Below are 18,538 nucleotides of genomic sequence, written 5' to 3'. Positions count from 1 at the left end.
GTATAATCTTCAAGAAGGGTATTCACGACCTCCTACGATGAAGGAGTGCACCCTTGTCTGCTTTCGTTTCTTATCATTGCTTCATTAGGGAAGGAGACACAAACAATGTTTATAGTGGTGAGCCATGTAAGGAATGAGAGAAGAAAGTTGTGTTGTGATTGCCTCCTTCCCCTTAACCTTTGTTGGATGAAAAAGATCATTAGGGCTCGGAATTTCAAAAGATGGAGAAGGGGACCCAAGATACCCTCCTCGTAGCAAGATAAGGGATATCCGAGATGAATGTGAGGAAGGAAACGATAACAAACAGTGTAAGTTATCATGAAAATAAAAGAGAAAAAGTGAGAACCTCGTGACGAGGCTTTAGTGTCATCTCGATAAATAAAGATGAGGATAACAACGTGACAACAATAGCGAACAAGGGACATAAACGACAAAGGCGTTGATTGACGAGATCATGAACATAATATTATTTTTTTAAGATAAAAAAAAGTAGAAGGATATATTTTAGAAGAAAAGAAATAAAAGATTATAAATTTTTTGAGAATTTGTCCGAATACGAATATATATTATTTTGATATTAATTAAATAAAGATACCAACGCGTCGCTTTGGTTCATCGTCTTTCTTTAACGCGGCGGACGGGAACGTGAGGCGGACAAAGGTTTCATGATTCCTAGTGGCGTCTTTATGATTTCCACTCTGATGCTGATGGAAACGTGAGCGGCGAAAGAAGCGCCACAATTGATCGAAGCGCTCCTCTATAAATGGCGAGTACCGGGAGGGAGCCTCAAGCAGTGCCTTGTCCCGGTTGATTCGAGTCCCGTCCTCCGATTTCGTGCAAGAAGAGAAGGGAATCGAGCGAGATGGCAGAGAAAGGATCGGTGATCGGGTGCCACACCATCGCCCAGTGGAACCGGCACCTCCAACTCGCCAGCGAGTCCGGGAAGCTGGTAAGGTTCCGACTTGCTCGACCCCTTTGTGTTTTGCTTCTAGGGTTTTGTGTGTTAATGTCACATTGCGACCTCGTCATGGAAACAAACTATTTTCTTGCACTAAAAACCCCGCATTGGCAGGAGGAGCTTTATATGCCGAGCTTAGAATTTTAGACTCAGGGTTTTGAGTCATTCTTTATAGGATTTTATGAGTTGATATTGTTTTCTATGTTCTATCTGTTGATTTATAGTGGTCTAAGATCATTGTTATTGTGCAAGAATTTTACAGAGAGAAAAGCTAATGACAGAAAAAGAAAGGAGAGTGCCATCAAATGCTATTTGGGTGCCAAGGGACAAATTTGTTCTGATGCCATGTTCCATTCTTTGACCGTAATGTCTAATATCAATGATATCTGAATTAAACGATGTCATTGTGACGGTGGATGTCTAATGTCTAAGTTACAGAAAACATAGGAGGGTGTCATCAAATGCTATTCTCTGGTAATTGGATGCCAAGGGGCAAATTTATTGTGACGGAAGGTTCCATTTTTTTGATCATGGTGTCTAATCAATGATATCTAATTTAAAGGCTAATGCCTAAAGCACAACCCTTTCTTCCTTTGAACTTTTATATTCTGTGTGTACTCCACTTAATTGAGCATATCGAGTTCTGTCAAACTAAGTCTATCAAACTTATGGTGGTGAAGCTGATGATTCCAAGAGATCAGGAAGATCTTTCTATTCAACATCCATGTTTTTTCTTATACCATTGTTTACAACTTAGTTACATCTTTTCTTCCGTTCCTGTTTCATAAATGCATATTTATTTTCTGAAAAATGTAAAGCTAAACAGAGTCGAAATCTATCAAACTGCTGCATCTCTTGTTGGCTCTAAAGATTTGTCTGGTTTACAGGTGGTCGTAGATTTCACTTCTTCATGGTGTGGTCCTTGCCGTATGATTGCCCCGTTCTTCGCTGAGCTAGCTAATAAGTTCACCGATGCCATCTTCCTAAGGGTGGACGTCAATGAGCTGAAGGTAAAAACTATCAACATGCAGATTAAACTCGTGCCGCTGTTGTTTGAGAATTATGTTTCTAATTCTCTAACCTGTGTCACCGAATGGCAGAGGGTTGCCCTGGACTGTGCGATCGAGACACTGCCAACCTTCATCTTCCTGAGGCAGGGAAACATTGTGGATCGCGTTGTTGGTGCTCGTAAAGATCTGTTGCCGAAGAAGATTGAGCTCCACATGAGGAACTGAATGCTCGCTTGCAGTATTAGTGTCGGTGTTGGGTCGTGAACTCGGAGATTTTGTGGGGTTAGAATAAACATATGTACTGAATTCCATCGGTTCATGATTATATTAACTATTGAATAAACTAGTCTTTCATCTACATTTAAGGCCTGCAAAGGTCTATGGTGGTGACATTGATGCTTCTCTTGGGTGTTTCCTTAGCAATGATGTTTAGAAAATAAAAGAAAAATAATCATGAGAGCTATATACTTGGATCACTGAATAACAGTATAATAGTCGATATGAGTCGTTTTATTGCACAATTATTACTTGGGGGTTAGAAGTTCTATTACATTTGAAAATTATACCCATAAGTATCAGAAATGAAACGTGAAACTATGTCTTATCAAATTTTGTTTAAGAATCAGAGAAGTCATAAAATTGAGACAAATTAGCTAATCAGCCAATATTTATTTGATATTTCATGTTATCCTTTTTTAGCAATAGTCCTATTTTTTTTCACCCTTATAACCATGTTTTATTAAAAAAAAAAATCATTATATCAAAGGCGAATATGCTACTCGCATACTGATTCGAAGCTCGCTAATGCAACAATATATTAACCAACTCAAATGTCTCACAGGCAAAAAAGCAGAATAAAATGAAAGAGAAATGTAGAAAGACAAAGAGGATGAGGAAAGGAATAAGGAGGAAAGAGAAAAAGTAAAGAGATACGTCCAAAAATGAAATAAAATGAGAGAGAAATATAGAAAGAAAAAGAGGAAGAGGAAAAGAACAAGGGAAAAGAGGGAAAGAAAGGAAAATTTATGAGAGTGAAAGGAAGGGGAAGAAGACAGAAGACAAAAACAAAAAGAAATAAAGGAAATAAAAAGAGAAAATAAAAATATTGAGCTATCACTCTGCCAGTCGATTGGGTAAACGATTGGTAAGAAAACTTTTATACATCTATCTTTACAGAGTTTCAAATTAACATGTTTGTCTTCAGACGATCACCGCATCAACAAGATTTGCTCGGTGGCCGATCAGGCAAAGAACACCATTGCCGCTGGAGCCATTACTGCAACCTGAACCTTCAGACGGCGAGTCGGATGCCTTGGTTAATTGCTGGTCCATGATTCCATCATCGTTCACTGCAAGCCTCCTTCTTCCTCCTCCCGCATCCGGTGCCTTCGACGCAGGCGCTGTTCCAAGAACAACCTCTAAGTAAACCATGGCAATCACCTGGAAGCAACTCATTTCATTTCAACTGCAAATGTTCTGAGACGATGTATAGAAGGATGAATGCAGATATGTAGAGTAGTAGGATCAGTGTGTTCTCCAAGAATTTGACAAGGAAGGTGGGAGGAAAATAGATACAAGTGCAAGCTCTCCAAGTTTGAACTTCCAGAAGCTCGTCCATAGGAAGAGTTTCTCCATCTTTCTCTCATCGTCCTGTTGGACCCAACGATTACTGTGACTTCGTTGCTACCTACTTCTGCTTGTGGCAAATGAAAAGCGAATTCATGGTTGTCACGCGTTCACCATCTTATCATCCTATCCTATCCTATCCTATCCAATCCTATCCAATCCCATAATGAAAGCTATTGACATAGTAATTCTTAAAAATTAAATATATCATATATACCATTATTTTTAGTAATTATGGTTAAGTATTTTTTTTCTTTTTTTTATCTGCCAGGGGAAATATTGGAGTGAAAATAATAATAATAATAATAATAATAATAATAATAATAATAATAATAATAATAATAAAAGCGGGAAGAAGAAGATGCCCCCAGCGAAGGAGAACGAGTGGCCCTTCTCCGTCCGCGTGGCAGAACCCGGTCCTCCAGAAGTAGGCGGTACTATAAACCAATAATATTGTATTAGCCACACCGATATCTGCCACCATGAACGGAGACTCACAGTGGAGAATCCACCACACCCACAAAAATCTGACTTCTCTCCTCTCCTCTCATCGTCTCTTTCCATTCTTTTTGTTAGATTGCGTTTTCTATGTTTCCCACTTTAATATCAATCCTTCCTGTCCTTTCTGTTATTAGAAACCCCAACCAAGATCTGCTCTTTCGTCACGGCCAAATCAGGATATGAAGCAGCAGCACCAGTAGTATGGAAATTTCTCTTTTCCTTCGTCTTTCTTCATTACTGCACTTTATATGTAACTTTATATGTATGATGCTGCTACGATATTAATCATCGCAAGGTTCGAAGAAGATTGCGTTGATTTGTGTTGGGTTTCATATTTGATGGGTGTGATTTAGGTTGGCCCAACTTTAGGGTGTGATTTCTTTATTTATTTTTAGTAATACTAGGCAGTATATTGTTCAAGGTCAGTATATGATCCGTCCTGTATAATTTGACTGTAGTGGTCCAGTTATTTGCCAAGATCAATATCGGACCAAGATTTAAAGCCTTGATTGGAGCCTCTGTTGAGACATCCGAGTTGGTTAGTGCATTGTTTATGTGAGCGTCATGTATGTCATTTGATGTAATGGAAAATATAAAAGAAACTTGATGGGGACAGTAGATTCATGCCCTGTATCTCTATTTTTGTTTTCAGAGAAATCTGATTTTAAGTGTCTGTGCTTCAGCTGATCCAGAATGGACTGAGGAAACCATGGCGGACATAAAAGGCGGTTTGGATTCGGCTGAACCATGTATCGAAAGCATTATAAACAAAGACTCAGGTGCAGGTGCAAATGCAGCTTCAATGGCAGAGATAGTACTTATCACCAATTCTCCACTCTCTGAGTTAATTTGGACTCCGCAAGAAGGTTTAAGTCTTAAGTACACTGACTCCAGTAAAGCTGAAAAGAAAGCCTCCTTTTTGTGGAAAGCAGAATCATTCAACATGAGAATTTCTACTTCACTGTGTACAAATCGTGGGGAGAGTAGCTCTAGCAGAGATCAGATTGCAGGAGAATTGAGCACAGTACAGTCAAATCATAATGCTGATGGAATTGCTTTCTTGGGCTCGCATAAGGGATCAGTTGATCCGCAACCTATCTCTCTGTCAAGTTTACATGAGCAAGATTCTCGTAAGGATCATATGTACTTTTGTTTTCATGAGGTTTTAAACTTTGACTTCCTTAACATTTTTTCTCTATAGGAATTTGAAAACTTTGCTAGTTATGAAATATTTTTTTATTGGCAGGATCTTGTGGAGACAAGAAGCCAGAGAAAGGTATGAATGATGCAGATATAAATATTAGTCAGTCGGTTAAAAATGGTGAGGATCCATGCTCCCCTCGGAGCAATGAGTGTTTGCATGTCATTTGTCCTGCCACAGATGCAGATAATCTGCAGAATGAAAATTTCTCTCCAGGTAGTTCTAACACAATGTTTATCAAATTTTCTCTCTGAAATATAAACGTCATCATTGTGAATGTCCAGATACTAGTGTGAGTCTGATTCTATACCATCTTGTCCAAAAGGTCCCAGGCCTGATCTAGCAGAAACTGAAGCTGGCTTTGGAATTACTGCTGGAACCTCGAATGTGCTTCTTGATATACCAAAATTTCAAAAATCTGGCTTGGTAGGAGTATCAGATTCTCATGACTCAGTGTCAACAAGAAGTGGAAAGTCAATATCAAGTAACAGATCATCAGAATCGTCAGAATGCAAACATCCTGATTTAGTTTTCCGTGACACCCAAGAAGATGATATCAGGAAAACTGACAATCTAGTTTGCTTCCAGCTTCATGGTAGTCAACATTCCTATGGTAGACAATCTAAAAGTGTAGGGTGTCAGAGCAAGGATGGTTTGGTTGTAGCATCACTTTTTCAAGAGGCAAGTAAAGATGAAAAACAAAATATTAAAATGAAAAATGAGACTAATAAATTTAGGTCTAAGTCAGATGTTAATCCTGGAAAATTGGAGAAAGGTAAGGAAAAAATCCTCTTTGATGATGAAGATTATGATAGCAGTATGAAAGAGAAAGAGGATAGCAATGAGAGTGTTGAAAGCAGTAACGGTCAGAGATTAATTTCAAAAGGGAAACGAGCATTCAGTTTTGATTCTAAGACCACCGAAGGATGTAAAAGAATTAAGAGAGACGGCAATGAACACTCTTGCCCAGGATCTCTCATCAGAAATGATAGCTCCTTTATTAATTGGATATCAACCATAACGAGCAGTTTCTCAAGATACGATCAGACCAGGACTTCCTTGGCACTTCTTCCACAATCCTATCATAGCATGAAAGAAAGCTTTGGTTCGCTTAGAATATCACATGAGAAGATTGGGGGAGTTATGTGCAAAACTCCGGGTTTTAATACTTTCTTCCAGGCGCTGTACTGTCCAAATATGATAGCCCCAGATACCACAAGTGATGATCATCAAAGAGAAGGCGGTACTTCCAAAGATGTAAAAGCCATGGGGGAACATTATAAACATTATGCCAATCATGCTTTTGGTAACTTTTTGCAGTTCAACTTAATGGATCCTGCAAGAGGCAAGCAAACATATAATGACTTAAAAGAACATTTAACTAACAAACCATTGTCTGCCAGTGGTCTTTGTGTTGTCTGTGGTGGAGGTAGTGGCAAATCACACAGTCAAGTTTCTTCTTTGAATGAGAGGCACAATCAGGCCAGTTATCATGTTGAAAATGCACCCCCAATAATGATCAATGTATCTTCCTCCAACTCTCAAATCCATGAAGAGTTTGAGAAAAACAGGGGGCAGACATGTGCTTTCAATAGCATGAACACTTCAAGTTCCTCAGCTAGGAAAGGTTTAATATGTGCTCAGGAGAAAGGAAATGGAAAGCTTAGTTCTCATCCAAAGAGCCCAGTAAGTATGATGTGCAGGGAGAAAAGCAATTACCTTGAGAACTTATGGATTACTCGGTTTCTGCGGAAAGAGTCTTCACCACTTTTAAGATCAGAAAAATGCAATTTGAGCATAAATGATCATGGTGCTTTCGACAAGGAGGAAAAGTTTCCTGATAAGTGCGTCTCCTCTTACTTAAAAAATCAAAGGGAGTCTGCTAGAGAAGTAAGCAAGCATGCTGTCAATCCTACTTTTTCCTGTGGTTTAAAGAGGCTAGACAATCAAATGCTAAACCCTAGAGTAAGCTCGATTATACCATCTAAAAATTTTAAGAACACAGATATGGCGGCTTCTTGCTCTGCAAAAAGATTTGACATGAATCCATCAAAAGTTTCACATAACCGTAACTTGTCTTGTACTCCCATAACCTGTTTATTTTGTGGAAAAAATGGTCACAGCTTAAGAGAATGTTCAGAGCTAGCAGATTTTGACCTCCAGGATGTAAAGGACATTTTGGATTCGTATGATGGCAAACATATGTCTTCCCGGTTGTGCATTCGGTGCTTTCAGGTTAATCACTGGGCAATTTCATGCCCCCATGCTTCCTTGGAAACAAAAAATACCAGCAATAGTTCTTTCAGTGTTGCACATGAAAGTTGTATTGTGAGAGAAGGAAAGCATGATAGCCGAGTAAATTTGTGGTCTGGAGACAAAAATAAGCAACATGCTAACAAAAGTAAATTACCAGAAAGAGAAGATTCAAGAATGGATGCTCAAACTGTTAATTATAGAAGCATTTGTGCAGACAGAGTTTTGTTCCCTACTGCAAAAGTTTTTAAGGGCTATCGGGCAGAGGATATGGTGAACATGGATCAACAGGCTTCATGTTCCTCAGAGAACAAGTCAAGGAAAAATCAAATTACACCATTCTATAAGAGCATTGCTACAGATGTCTCTAATGAACAAAATGGAATTTTCAAAGCAATAAGGAGGCTTCGATTATCTCGCACTGATGTAATAAGGTGACACTATTGATTTATGAACACTTTCTCTGGTGTTTTTTAAATTCCGTTGAGAAATAATCTTCTTGCATGAATATTCTTAAAGCAGGGGAAAATTCATTAAAAACTTCTACTTGTTTTGCATTCAACTGTTGAATCTGTAATATCAATTCATATTAATTCATGCAACCCAACAGTAGATTGCAAAATCCAAACGAACTTTGGTTGGGTAACAATTGTGTGGACATACTGTCCATGTCAGTTGTATTAGCTTTTTGATGCATCAAATATCCATGTAGAAAATGAAACCATAAAGAGATTGATTAGAGTCTTAACAGGTCAGACATTTTCATTGAAAAGAACCAAACAAAACCACATATGTTAACAAGTTCAAAAGGACAATTTTTTATGCTAAAGCTTATTAAATGGAACAAGTGGTTTTTATTGCATTTAATTATGAAGCACCAAGCCATGAGTTGTCACATCTGAGATCAAACTGTCACACCATTTAAGTTTTTAAGCACATATTTAATGACATTATGCTTAATCATGGCAATTATGGCTTAAACGGTCCCCTCTTTGAGTAACAGAATCACAACTATTGATCTGATTAGCTGTCTAATTCAAATTAGATCATGAAAACAGTTCTTAAACAGACTCTAATAATAATTGATCTGATCAGCTGTCTGATTCAAGCTAGATCATGAAAACAGTTCTTAAACATACTCTAATAATAATTGATCTGGTTAGCTGTCTGATTCAAGTTAGATCATGAAAACAGTTCTTAAACATACTCTAATAATAAAAAACTAAAAGAATTCCTTGCTCCTAGTCTTCACACTTGATCGAAAAATTATTTGAAGCTGCACAATCAACAAAAATCTGCATCATGCTGTCATACTTGTTTGTCTAGTTCTCTTATGCATGTTCCGTGGGTGTAACTTGATGAGTTGAATCTGTTGACTAGGTTGGGTAACTTGATACTCGCGTAGAGAACAATAACGATTTCTCTTTTCCATCTTCACTCGCTTATCTCTGCTATACCCCAGAAATTATTCACTGTGGTGATATGAAATAGGTCACTTGAGATTTGAAGGTCATAAGATGTAGTTGAGATGAATGTATGGTTTGCTAGAAAACATATTAGAACGGACTACATATGCTAGCTTGGATATTATGCCTATTGTTACTAAACTGTGAAACTAGTTTAATGTACATAGGACATATCAAAAGAGAGAATATGGTATTATAATTATTTGGAGCCAAATGAACCCATGTTTGAGGTGCACAAATGGAACAAGGAACATCAAGTGAGACTTCTGTTGAGGTCGATTGACATTTTATAGCGAAATGGTCTTTATGATCAATATATCATAACCTTAAGTTTTTTTTGACTTGGGTCATACCTTTAAGTTGTTGTGGAAATGAATCAGAGAGCAATTATATTATTTTTTAGAGGTTGAGATGATAGAATCATAGTGAAGTATGAGCAGGTTTCAGTAAATTGTTTAGCCACATGAAACGTAACTATCAAGCACAACTTGGTACATTGAATGATTGAGCTAACGAGCAAAAATCTAGGTAAGATAATATGTATTATCAAACAAATACAATTATAAAATAAAGACATAAAATAAAATTTAAAGAGAAAAAATACATGAAAATGTTTTTGTAGTGAATCATCCATGATCTAGCCATTATTCATCCTCTTGTCATGGACTTAACTGGTTTTGCCTAAATGGTACGACACCTTTGCGTGTCCGTCTGCAATGGTCAGCCTCCCTGAAATATCTTAAAGTCCATTTAGGACTTGCAAAAGAGAAGATGAGTTAGAGAAAACATTTAACTCGGGATTCCACAAGTAATCATTTCAACAAACATTTAATAGACAATGCAAATTATAAACATAAACTTGTAAGCTCTGAACGGTTGCACGACAAAATGTATAAGGTGCTCTGCTGTGGCCAAAAGTCCCCACAAGTGCCCACATGATATTGCTGTAGAACAAGACAACGAACCAACCCTAGACACTACCCCAAATGCCCATCTAGCCACGTGCCACCTGGATAGCACATGACATGAACAAAACTGAAAAACACGGACATACACAAGCATTACATCGAACACTCTGTTTATAGTTTTGTCTATGATACTCTGGATCCTTCGAAGACCCCCTATTTGATGATTTTCAATTAGTGAATGTCAAGCTTCTAATAATATGATCTTAGGCTCTCTTTTAAGTATGTCAAGCTTTTTTCTCATGGAATTTATGATAACATATTGACATTAAAGCAAGATCATCCAATCAACCATCCATCACTTTAGTGAGCTCCACTGAGAAAAACACTAACTATAACCCATTGGTGCCTCTAGTAACCAACTTTGCCCTTCGATTGCTAGGTAGTGGCCAACTTTAACTATAATCCATGGCTTAATAGAAATCCATAGTTTCCTACACTTATTCCATGTCTTCAAGCTTAGTACAAATATGTAGTAAAAATTGCATATCTAGACCATTTTTTCTTTTCATGATGGAGACTTCATTTTAATCCTCGATTGTTTCACGAGTTCATAATGTTTTCAAGTCGATTCAACATTTGTGAAAAGACGGGCATGTTAATAAAATCAATTAATGTCGATTCAACTCATGCACATCTCAACACTTAACAACGATTATGTTAATAAAATCAATTAATGTCCTGTTATCATGAAAAGACGGACATGAAACCATGTGGCTAACATGAAGCATGTAATATATAATATTAGCCGCTGATGGTTTTACTTCAATTTTGGAAGTACCATAATTTTGTATCATCTGAGCAATAACCTGTTTGAGGGTTGGACAATGAGAGAGACCTCTGATGCTGACATAATTTTTTATTTTTCTCCTTTTATTCCCTAGCTCTTTTTGAGATGAAGGACATAAGATGAACCTTTCTTCGGGATCCAGGTCCCATCAGGATTGAGTTGGTCATCATATCTGAATTCTTGATCTCCAATCTGTTGTCTGATCCAGTCCAGTTGACTAGTGCCAAGGAGGTTGGCAACAGGGAGGAGTGAGGAAGCAACATCAGCAGAGAGAGAGAGAGAGAGAGAGAGAGACTTAAGGTTGAGGTAGATGGAGAGGGAAAAAGGGAGACAGTGGGAGAGAGAGAGGCATTACTGAAGAGAGGCAGTGCTTCCTTTGTTTATGTGGTCCCACTCCCCTAATATGTGAGTTGAAATCGGATTGGATCAGGTCAGCCTTTATGCGGATCAACAGGATATATTATAATTCCTAATTAGATCTTATATCAAATGGTGTTGTGTCTGAGCTTTTCTCAGGGCCATATGTGTTCTTAATCTGGAATAGTGTATGTGATATGGTCTTATGATACCATTACCAAGAATCTGTTCTGGTGCCTATTCCTGCAAGAATGAAGGTTTTGCATTAAAGAGCATTTGTTCAGGAACTTCGCACTACTTAATGGTAGTGAACTTGTGATATACAAAAAAGGAAGATTAATAATTGTCTGTGGAAATTAGAATGCAAATGTGATGCTGCCTTGCTGGAGTAGGTTTCTGCTTGATGCCTATATGACATGCAGTTTGGAGGATCTTAGTTGCAAATAAGCCAATGAATCTGGGTATGGTTTTCTGACAACTGTAATGAACAACAGAACCTGTGCATCTAGGAATTACTAGAATATGCCGTCGTGTAGCAAGTTATTGTATCCTTTTAGAACCCTGTTGTCCTTGGAGGATTTTGATGCAAATGGATTGACTTACATATTAGTTCACTATCTAATTGTTTTTTGCATCTTATTAGATGGATGAAATCAGCAAATCTCAGTTATAGCCTGGAGGGTTTCTTCATACGCCTAAGACTTGGGAAGTGGGAGAAAGGACTAGGGGGAACTGGGTACCAGGTGGCTCGCATAATTAGTAAGATTCTTCCTGCCTATTCCATATCTCCAGGAAAAGAACTGTTCAAAGTGACTGGAATAAGATAAATTGCAAATAACATAATTAGATGAGAGAGTTTGATCAAGATTCTTGATAGCTGAAAATTTCAACTTGTATTTGTATTTATTTCACATTTTATTTTAATTTTACAGGTGCTGGTCGTAAAAACTGCCTTTCTGTGAGCATAGGACATCTAGAATGTTCGGTGGAATGTTGTTTTGTGTCGAACCATGATTATGTTGAGGTAACAAATGCAATCTCATGTTTTGGTAGTTGAATTATTGCTTATTTAATCCTCCTTGTCGTCCAACTAGATTCATGTACAGATGGCTCTTGTTTCTTGCATTATTCCTTCTACCATGAATTTATTGTTGATTTGGCACAATTTTGCATCGTGTTCTTTTTTGGCATGTTCAGGACCCTACCTTTAGAAACTTTAACATCCTTTTGCTGTTTGGATCAACTGAGGTCAACAATGCATACTGTTACTCAACTTAATTGAAGTAGCTCATATATCTTGCTTCCCTAATCAATTCATAGCAGAAATTTCTAGTTGATTTTTTATTGTAAATGAACAGTTACGCTGGCCCTCTAACCCTGCCTTATGCAACCTATCATTGTTTGTATGTTGGTGATGAGAATTACTTATTAAAACCTTTTTTTGTGTGTGTTTATTAACGGTTCCTCTAAGCACAATGTTGATACCTTAAGATAGTCCCACACCAAATGTGGGCTTAAGCTTGTGATGTGTGCAAATTGCTACCAACTCACACATAGCACCTTCTGAATACTTTTTGAACTTGGCCTATGCAGACATTGTGAAAAATATGATATTAGAGTAACTACTTATCGACTGTGTTAGGACTTCATTTGTATCGATATCTGGTGCTAAATGATAAGGATCATGAACGATACGAGTGGCATAGTGCTGAAAAGCAACTCGGTTATGAGCCCTTGGCTCCCCTATCAGAGGGAGCACTGATAAGACAATTTAGTCCCACATTGGTTGAGGAGTATGAGAACCAATGGCCGGCCGACCAAATTGTCCCTTATCAGTCACAAAGTTTCAGGTCTCAGTCCAATATCAATATTGGTCTATGGGAACATATCTGTCCAGGGAAGGAGGAGAAATTTTGATAGGAGGCTGCAGAGAACGAAGAACAGGATGAGGAGGTGATGGTGGAAGAGGATCATCACAATTTGGATGTTTCACACTGCACATGAAAGACAAACCTTAGCAAACCTATTAGTCTCATCATATGTCAAGATATTCAAAGTTTATAAGTATGTTAGGTACTAATTCTTTTACGTGATGATCCCTTAACCAAGAAATCAGCCCATAATTCAATTCACAAGCCAGCCACTTCATGAGCAATTTTTCTAGTGGGTCTTAGCATTTGACAAACACCGTGGAACAAGGTATGCAATACCGTACCATACCGATGTTTCGAGGTTGGCTCGGTACGCTACAGTACTGGCATACCGAGCAGTACATCCTGGTGTACCGAATAATTTTATATATTTTCTTCATTACTGTAGCAATATAGCATTGCTACAGTGTAATACTGTAGCACTATAGCGGTACCGGGCGGTCTGCGTACCGATATGCCGTCGGACTGGTACGTACCGCCCGTATCGAGCGGTACCATTCGGTACTGCATACCATGCCATGGAAGATGTGGAGTCCAGTATGTTGTGCACTTTATTAATCTAGTCGTCAACATGAAGGTCGCATGTCACTAAATGGAACATGGTCTATATCAATGTATGCAATATCGTATCGTACTGGTGTTTCGAGGTTAGCTCGGTATGGTATGGTACCGGCGTACCGAGCAGTACACTAGGGCATACCGAGCGGTATACCCTGGTGTACCGAACAATTTTATATATTTTCTTCATTACTGTAGCACTATAGCATTGCAACGGTGTAATACTGTAGCACTGTAGCGGTACCGGACGGTCCACATACCGGTATGTTATCGGACCGGTACGTACCGCCCGTACCGAGCGGTACCATTCGGTACTGCATACCATGGTCTATATCAACAGGTTTTTTTGCATATGCTACCATTTATTCAACAGCATCAGTTGACTGTGGTCAATAAACAAACACAAAACAAGGTTATATCCATATGCTATTTTTCTCTATGATTCATTGTATCGAATCTTGTGATATGGACAATGACTTAAGATCATCCTGAGAATAACTTTGTCACTACTCTCTCAGATTTCATCGATTTCATATTGAGCAATGACATGGCTTAATCTGGGCACAAATCACCAAATATTGGTGTTGTTAGGTTGTGGATTTTTTAACATCAATTGTCAGTCTTGTTTTCTGATAAACCTTGGTATCTGCAGGAAGAATTGAAGGCCTGGTTATCTGCTACTTTAGAAGCTGATGGCAAAATGCCATCAATAGAGCAACTCAGTGAGAAACTTAAAGAAAGAGAGGAGCTTGGATTCTAAGAAGATGCTTCAAGGTTTCAATCACGGTGCCAATAGCAGCCTGATGGTGTTAATCAGACTCACAAATTGTTATTAATTTCAACAAACAGTGCAATTACTATATGATTCACTTTCTCCATTTTTTTTCTTTTCAGGTGCGAAGCTTAGCTACATCATAAAAACATTTCCTATGAGATGCTTCAAGGAAATCTGAAAGGAAGACATCCAAGTAAAGCAATATAAATGGAGACATCGTAAGATCAACTTAGAACTCTCTCTTTTTTAAGTTTCCAGAGTTCTTAAAGTACTATGAAATGTATGTTCTATTTAGCTAAGTGATCTGAAAGTGTGGTAGTCAACATATCCATGTTTAGTCATTACCAATTGATATTTTATGAGATGTATAGTAATTTTTTTTGGTAACACATATTCTGAACTAAAAAAAAATCAAAGTCTTGAGAGTACATGGCTAGACCTGATCACGGTCCGATTTGAACCAAGACTGAACCGGAGACAAATCGAACAAGAATTGGAACCAAACTGGATCAATTGTTTGACGGTTTCAAACCAAACTGAAACCAGATTTTGACGGTTCAGTTCTGGTTCCTGAAATTTGGAATCCGAATCGATGGTTCCAATTCAGTTTTGAACTAGTCAAAAAAAAAATCTAAATAAATTTCTCTCCAAATGATGAATCTGGTCCTTAATAAATGACTAACTGAAGGGGTATTTTGAAAAAAAATAAAAATTAAAATAGGCAGTTTGAATTCGAAGTGGGAAGCAAAAATCAAATCGGCCGTTCTTGAATCGAAATTGGAACCATCTGGAACTGGTTCTGTTTTGATTTTAAATCTGGTAGAATTGAAATCATCAGTTTTGGGACTGCAGACAGCTCACCAAGGTGAAGTTTGGGTCCCATGATTAACATTTGGTGCTTTGTAAGGAACTATGAGTTTAAAGCAAATAAGCAATATCACATCTTTTATTCCATGAAGTTGAGGATCCTATCTCAGAGGTTGTGTTGCTAGTAAGAGGCCTCAGTTTCAACCCATTCAGAAGTTATCATGCAATACTGCAATGGCTCATTATGAATCCAGAGAACACCAGTGGATTGTAATGGCACAGCCATGAACAAGCAACACTCGAGAGTCAATAATCCTGGATCAGCTAAAAACATGTTCTTGTTCAATGCACCCACACCCACCCCCACATAATAAATAATATCATCAATTATTTCGTAGAAGTTTAGCTTGTTGCATCAACAAAGTGTCTGTTTCTTTTCTGTAGCATATTAGTAGCTGCACTGGACCCAGCACATTGCGTCCTTGAAGCGACTCCTTGCAGGCTCCATGGAAGTTCCATGACTGCCAAGGCATCTCATTCTTACAAACACTTGTGAGCATTAACAACCACAGTACTCTGCTTATATGACACCAAACATTGGTAGAACATGTTGTCTTCACAAGTTAATCTGTCTTTACGGTGAGAAAAAGTGCTCCAGTCATCAAAAGGCTTGCAGATGTGTAGCATGCCCACCTTCTCTTTCATCCCAAAAGGTGAATCGAAGATAATGATTGATCACCCATCAAAAACTGCTGACTGTTGATATGTACAAGAAGCAGCAGTAGGCTGCACTGGCTGTGAGGAGGAGATTAGTATCTATGTTTGGGCAGATTGGGTGTGAAGCTTGGTGTGGTTGTGCTCGCCTTCGTAGGTGACAATAAGCATGGAGGGGTCTTCCAAGCACCTCTCCACATGCTTCTTTGCAGGGCAGCCTCTAATGCTGCTGCACTTGTAATACCCCCTGCATTTGGGATTTATCACCTCTTTCTTAGTTGGTTTAATGATTGATGCAGTAAGAACATTCAACAAAAATACAAAAAATAAAGGAATTGAGTATTAATCATGAATTTAGAAGGTACAATATTCATGAGATGTTGAATTCTGAACTCAGTTATTAGTTGTATTAGATCTTTAATGACAAGTTTGGATGAATGGTAGGAGTTGAATCACAATTAGATAGAAATGAGATATACCAGCTAACATAAATCAGTAGTACTCTCTACCATCTAAACTAGAGTGCTTTAACTGAAACCAAGACTTGCATCTAAACAAGCATATAAATGGCAAATATGAAACTCAAGTTAAAAGGCATTTATACAACAAAAATTAAAATGACTCTAACAACATTATTGATGTCAAGATAAAAATGCTATTCAATTCATGAGATAAATTTTTTTTTCTACGGTAGCGAGGAGCACAGAAACTTGAGTTACTAACATCCTAAGCACAAGAGAAATGGTAATATGCACCTAGGATGAGGAGAACCCTTGATGGGCTTTTGACCATACTTCCTCCATGAGTAATCATCAGGAGGGATATCTGCAAGCTTTTCACTGACAGCAGGCACCTTTATGGATCTCTTGATCCTCAGCTTCCTGTAAAAGAAGCAATGTATAGGAATTGACAGCAAAGTTTGCAGCAATACACAAACAAAACTTGCATAGCCTAACCTTTTTCTTGAGCAGTGGCACCTGCCATTGTTTGGACATTTCCCATTGTTGTCCTCCCCTTTAACTATACTGGTCTTCTTGGGAGGAGGATGTGGGTTAACCGGGTTGGATGATGCATGCCCCTCGATCAGATGGAACACTTTTCCTTCCAAGCTGGTGATTTTTCCATTCATACTTGTAGATGCAGATGGAGTGCAATCAGAGTTGTCAAACTTGATACTTATGCCATTACTGCTCCTCCTCAACATGTCAGCCTGAATGTTCATTTGCTGCTGAAGCCGATACGTTTGATTGTTCTGCTGCTGCTGCGGTAGGAATCGGCGGTGAGCTGATGATGGATCCTGTCCGGCTTTTTGGTTCTCAAGGAAGCTCCTTTGAGAGAGTTGGAGTAGGTTGTTGGGATTGCGATCGTTATCATGTAAGGCATCTCTTGGGAGTAGCTGAGAATTTGTGAGAGAAGGGACAATCTTATGATCGGAAGGAGACTTGACTTTGTTCATAGTCCTAAATCTTGCCTCCCTCGCACTATCACTGAGCAATGACACAACTCTCTTGAATGCAGCAACAGCTTCCCCTGTCTGCGCCGCCAGCTTTCTTGATTGATCTTGATCTTGGGACTGAGAGAGCAAGCTGAGGACCCTGTAGCAGCTCCCTACAGCAGCCTTGTTAGCTTCTTGCACTCGCTCCATTTCGAGAAACCACACCTTGAATCACCCTAAAAATCCCAAATTTCCATCATGAGAGATTATACCCACCGGAGATACCTAAGTATATCCTAGGAAATTTAACCAAAGATTGGATTTTGATCGAGTTTTCTCTGGCTTTCCCACAAGATGGATCACAAAAAATGGTCACACACAACATAAAATAAAGAAGCAGATGGCCAGAAACTTAACCGAGAAAAAATGGTTACCAGATTTTGACGATCGAATTGAGCTCGAAGGCACCGGAAATAGGTGCTCGCTTAAGCAGATTGCACGAGATCTTGATCAAAAGAGCAGATAAGATTTCCGAGGAAGTCGATTCCACCAGGGTAAGAAGGGAGGAGAAGGGGGGATGGATGGGGGGCGCGTGGATGGATGAACCGACCATGGCTGGATTCGTGGGAAACTGATGGCGGTGGCGGTGGTGGTGGGGGCCGGGGTGGTGGTGGTCTTCCCACGACGTCCGCGGCATGGGATGGTGTGACGGGGAAGACACAGCAGGTTGGAATGGATGAACCTATTAATTTTGTTATTTAAAAAAAAATAAAAAAAAATCTAAACTCAAGTCATAGTAATATACTCATCCAATCCTTATAAATCAATTTATATTTTTATTAGTTTTTAATATAAGATTAAGTTGAGATATCATAATTTTTATATAAAAAGGAACTTAATGTGAAAATAGTTTGATAAAAAATAAGAACCTTAATTTATCTGCATAGACCTTTTTTTTTTTTTTTGAATTGTCGATTTCGCTTTCATCGATTCTGATTTTTCGAAGTCAAAAATCAGAATCAAATAAATTGAAAAGTTTAAAAAGTTTGAAGGAAAAGAAAAGAAAAATAGGGTGTTATTTTGGGAAATAAAGTCAAAGCCGCTGTCTTTGTTGCGATATTATACTATATTATATGATATATATATATATATATTATTATTTAATGTTGCATGGAGGTCAAGAATCTCTAA

At 38.3% G+C, this 18,538-nt stretch overlaps 3 protein-coding genes and 1 long non-coding RNA gene across 11 annotated transcripts; 2 read left to right on the top strand and 2 right to left on the bottom strand.

The window, feature by feature from the left end:
- Window positions 1-657: 657 nt before the first annotated feature.
- On the top strand, window positions 658-2,326 carry LOC103975277 (thioredoxin H1). The gene is made up of 3 exons (XM_009390196.2): window positions 658-949; window positions 1,846-1,968; window positions 2,059-2,326. Exons 1-3 carry the CDS (start codon window positions 863-865, stop codon window positions 2,191-2,193), a joined length of 345 nt encoding a protein of 114 aa, XP_009388471.2. The 5' UTR covers window positions 658-862; the 3' UTR covers window positions 2,194-2,326.
- A 771-nt stretch (window positions 2,327-3,097) lies between these two features.
- On the bottom strand, window positions 3,098-3,738 carry LOC135606026 (uncharacterized). The gene is made up of 2 exons (XR_010484653.1): window positions 3,544-3,738; window positions 3,098-3,368 (listed from the first exon to the last, which is right to left on the bottom strand). It is a non-coding gene; the product is annotated as an uncharacterized LOC135606026 (long non-coding RNA).
- Window positions 3,739-4,067: 329 nt separating this feature from the next.
- On the top strand, window positions 4,068-17,377 carry LOC103975278 (uncharacterized). 7 transcript variants are annotated; one of them, XR_010484650.1, is made up of 9 exons: window positions 4,068-4,294; window positions 4,779-5,225; window positions 5,342-5,512; window positions 5,622-7,983; window positions 11,771-11,886; window positions 12,060-12,151; window positions 14,269-14,422; window positions 14,511-14,609; window positions 17,050-17,377. XR_010484650.1 is itself a non-coding variant. In XM_065096729.1 (9 exons), the coding sequence occupies exons 3-8, from the start codon at window positions 4,805-4,807 to the stop codon at window positions 14,374-14,376; spliced, it is 3,270 nt and encodes a 1,089-aa protein (XP_064952801.1). In that variant the 5' UTR covers window positions 4,068-4,294; window positions 4,554-4,633; window positions 4,779-4,804; the 3' UTR covers window positions 14,377-14,422; window positions 14,511-14,780. The 7 variants fall into 7 exon arrangements, 3 of the variants coding, with proteins under 3 accessions (XP_064952801.1, XP_064952802.1, XP_064952800.1); XR_010484651.1 differs by lacking the exon at window positions 17,050-17,377 and adding an exon at window positions 15,643-16,265 and having other exon boundaries at window positions 14,269-14,390; XR_010484649.1 differs by lacking the exon at window positions 17,050-17,377 and adding an exon at window positions 15,643-16,265.
- On the bottom strand, window positions 15,567-18,011 carry LOC103975279 (probable WRKY transcription factor 21). Of its 2 annotated transcripts, XM_065096732.1 has the most exons (4): window positions 17,782-18,003; window positions 16,869-17,583; window positions 16,668-16,793; window positions 15,567-16,159 (listed from the first exon to the last, which is right to left on the bottom strand). In XM_065096732.1, the coding sequence occupies exons 2-4, from the start codon at window positions 17,555-17,557 to the stop codon at window positions 16,015-16,017; spliced, it is 960 nt and encodes a 319-aa protein (XP_064952804.1). In that variant the 5' UTR covers window positions 17,558-17,583; window positions 17,782-18,003; the 3' UTR covers window positions 15,567-16,014. The 2 variants fall into 2 exon arrangements, with proteins under 2 accessions (XP_064952804.1, XP_064952803.1); XM_065096731.1 differs by having other exon boundaries at window positions 16,668-17,583; window positions 17,782-18,011.
- Between the last annotated feature and the right edge of the window lie 527 nt (window positions 18,012-18,538).

This window comes from Musa acuminata, chromosome BXJ2-2 (assembly GCF_036884655.1).
Source record: "Musa acuminata AAA Group cultivar baxijiao chromosome BXJ2-2, Cavendish_Baxijiao_AAA, whole genome shotgun sequence".
NCBI classification, from domain to species: domain Eukaryota; kingdom Viridiplantae; phylum Streptophyta; class Magnoliopsida; order Zingiberales; family Musaceae; genus Musa; species Musa acuminata.
This window is presented reverse-complemented; position numbering and strand designations above follow the sequence as displayed.

What these genes read in the sequence shown, in the direction of transcription:
- LOC103975277 (XM_009390196.2), top strand. Translation starts at nt 863, where the DNA reads ATGGCAGAGAAAGGATCGGTGATCGGGTGCCACACCATCGCCCAGTGG. An exon ending in CCAGCGAGTCCGGGAAGCTG is followed by an intron (nt 950 to 1,845) that starts GTAAGGTTCCGA and finishes TCTGGTTTACAG; the next exon opens with GTGGTCGTAGATTTCACTTC. An exon ending in TGGACGTCAATGAGCTGAAG is followed by an intron (nt 1,969 to 2,058) that starts GTAAAAACTATC and finishes ACCGAATGGCAG; the next exon opens with AGGGTTGCCCTGGACTGTGC.
- LOC103975279 (XM_065096731.1), bottom strand. Translation starts at nt 17,557, where the DNA reads ATGGAGCGAGTGCAAGAAGCTAACAAGGCTGCTGTAGGGAGCTGCTAC. An exon ending in AAGGGTTCTCCTCATCCTAG is followed by an intron (nt 16,160 to 16,667) that starts GTGCATATTACC and finishes TCCCAAATGCAG; the next exon opens with GGGGTATTACAAGTGCAGCA.
- LOC103975278 (XM_065096730.1), top strand. Translation starts at nt 4,805, where the DNA reads ATGGCGGACATAAAAGGCGGTTTGGATTCGGCTGAACCATGTATCGAA. An exon ending in TCTCGCACTGATGTAATAAG is followed by an intron (nt 7,984 to 11,770) that starts GTGACACTATTG and finishes GCATCTTATTAG; the next exon opens with ATGGATGAAATCAGCAAATC. An exon ending in CGAACCATGATTATGTTGAG is followed by an intron (nt 12,152 to 14,268) that starts GTAACAAATGCA and finishes TGGTATCTGCAG; the next exon opens with GAAGAATTGAAGGCCTGGTT.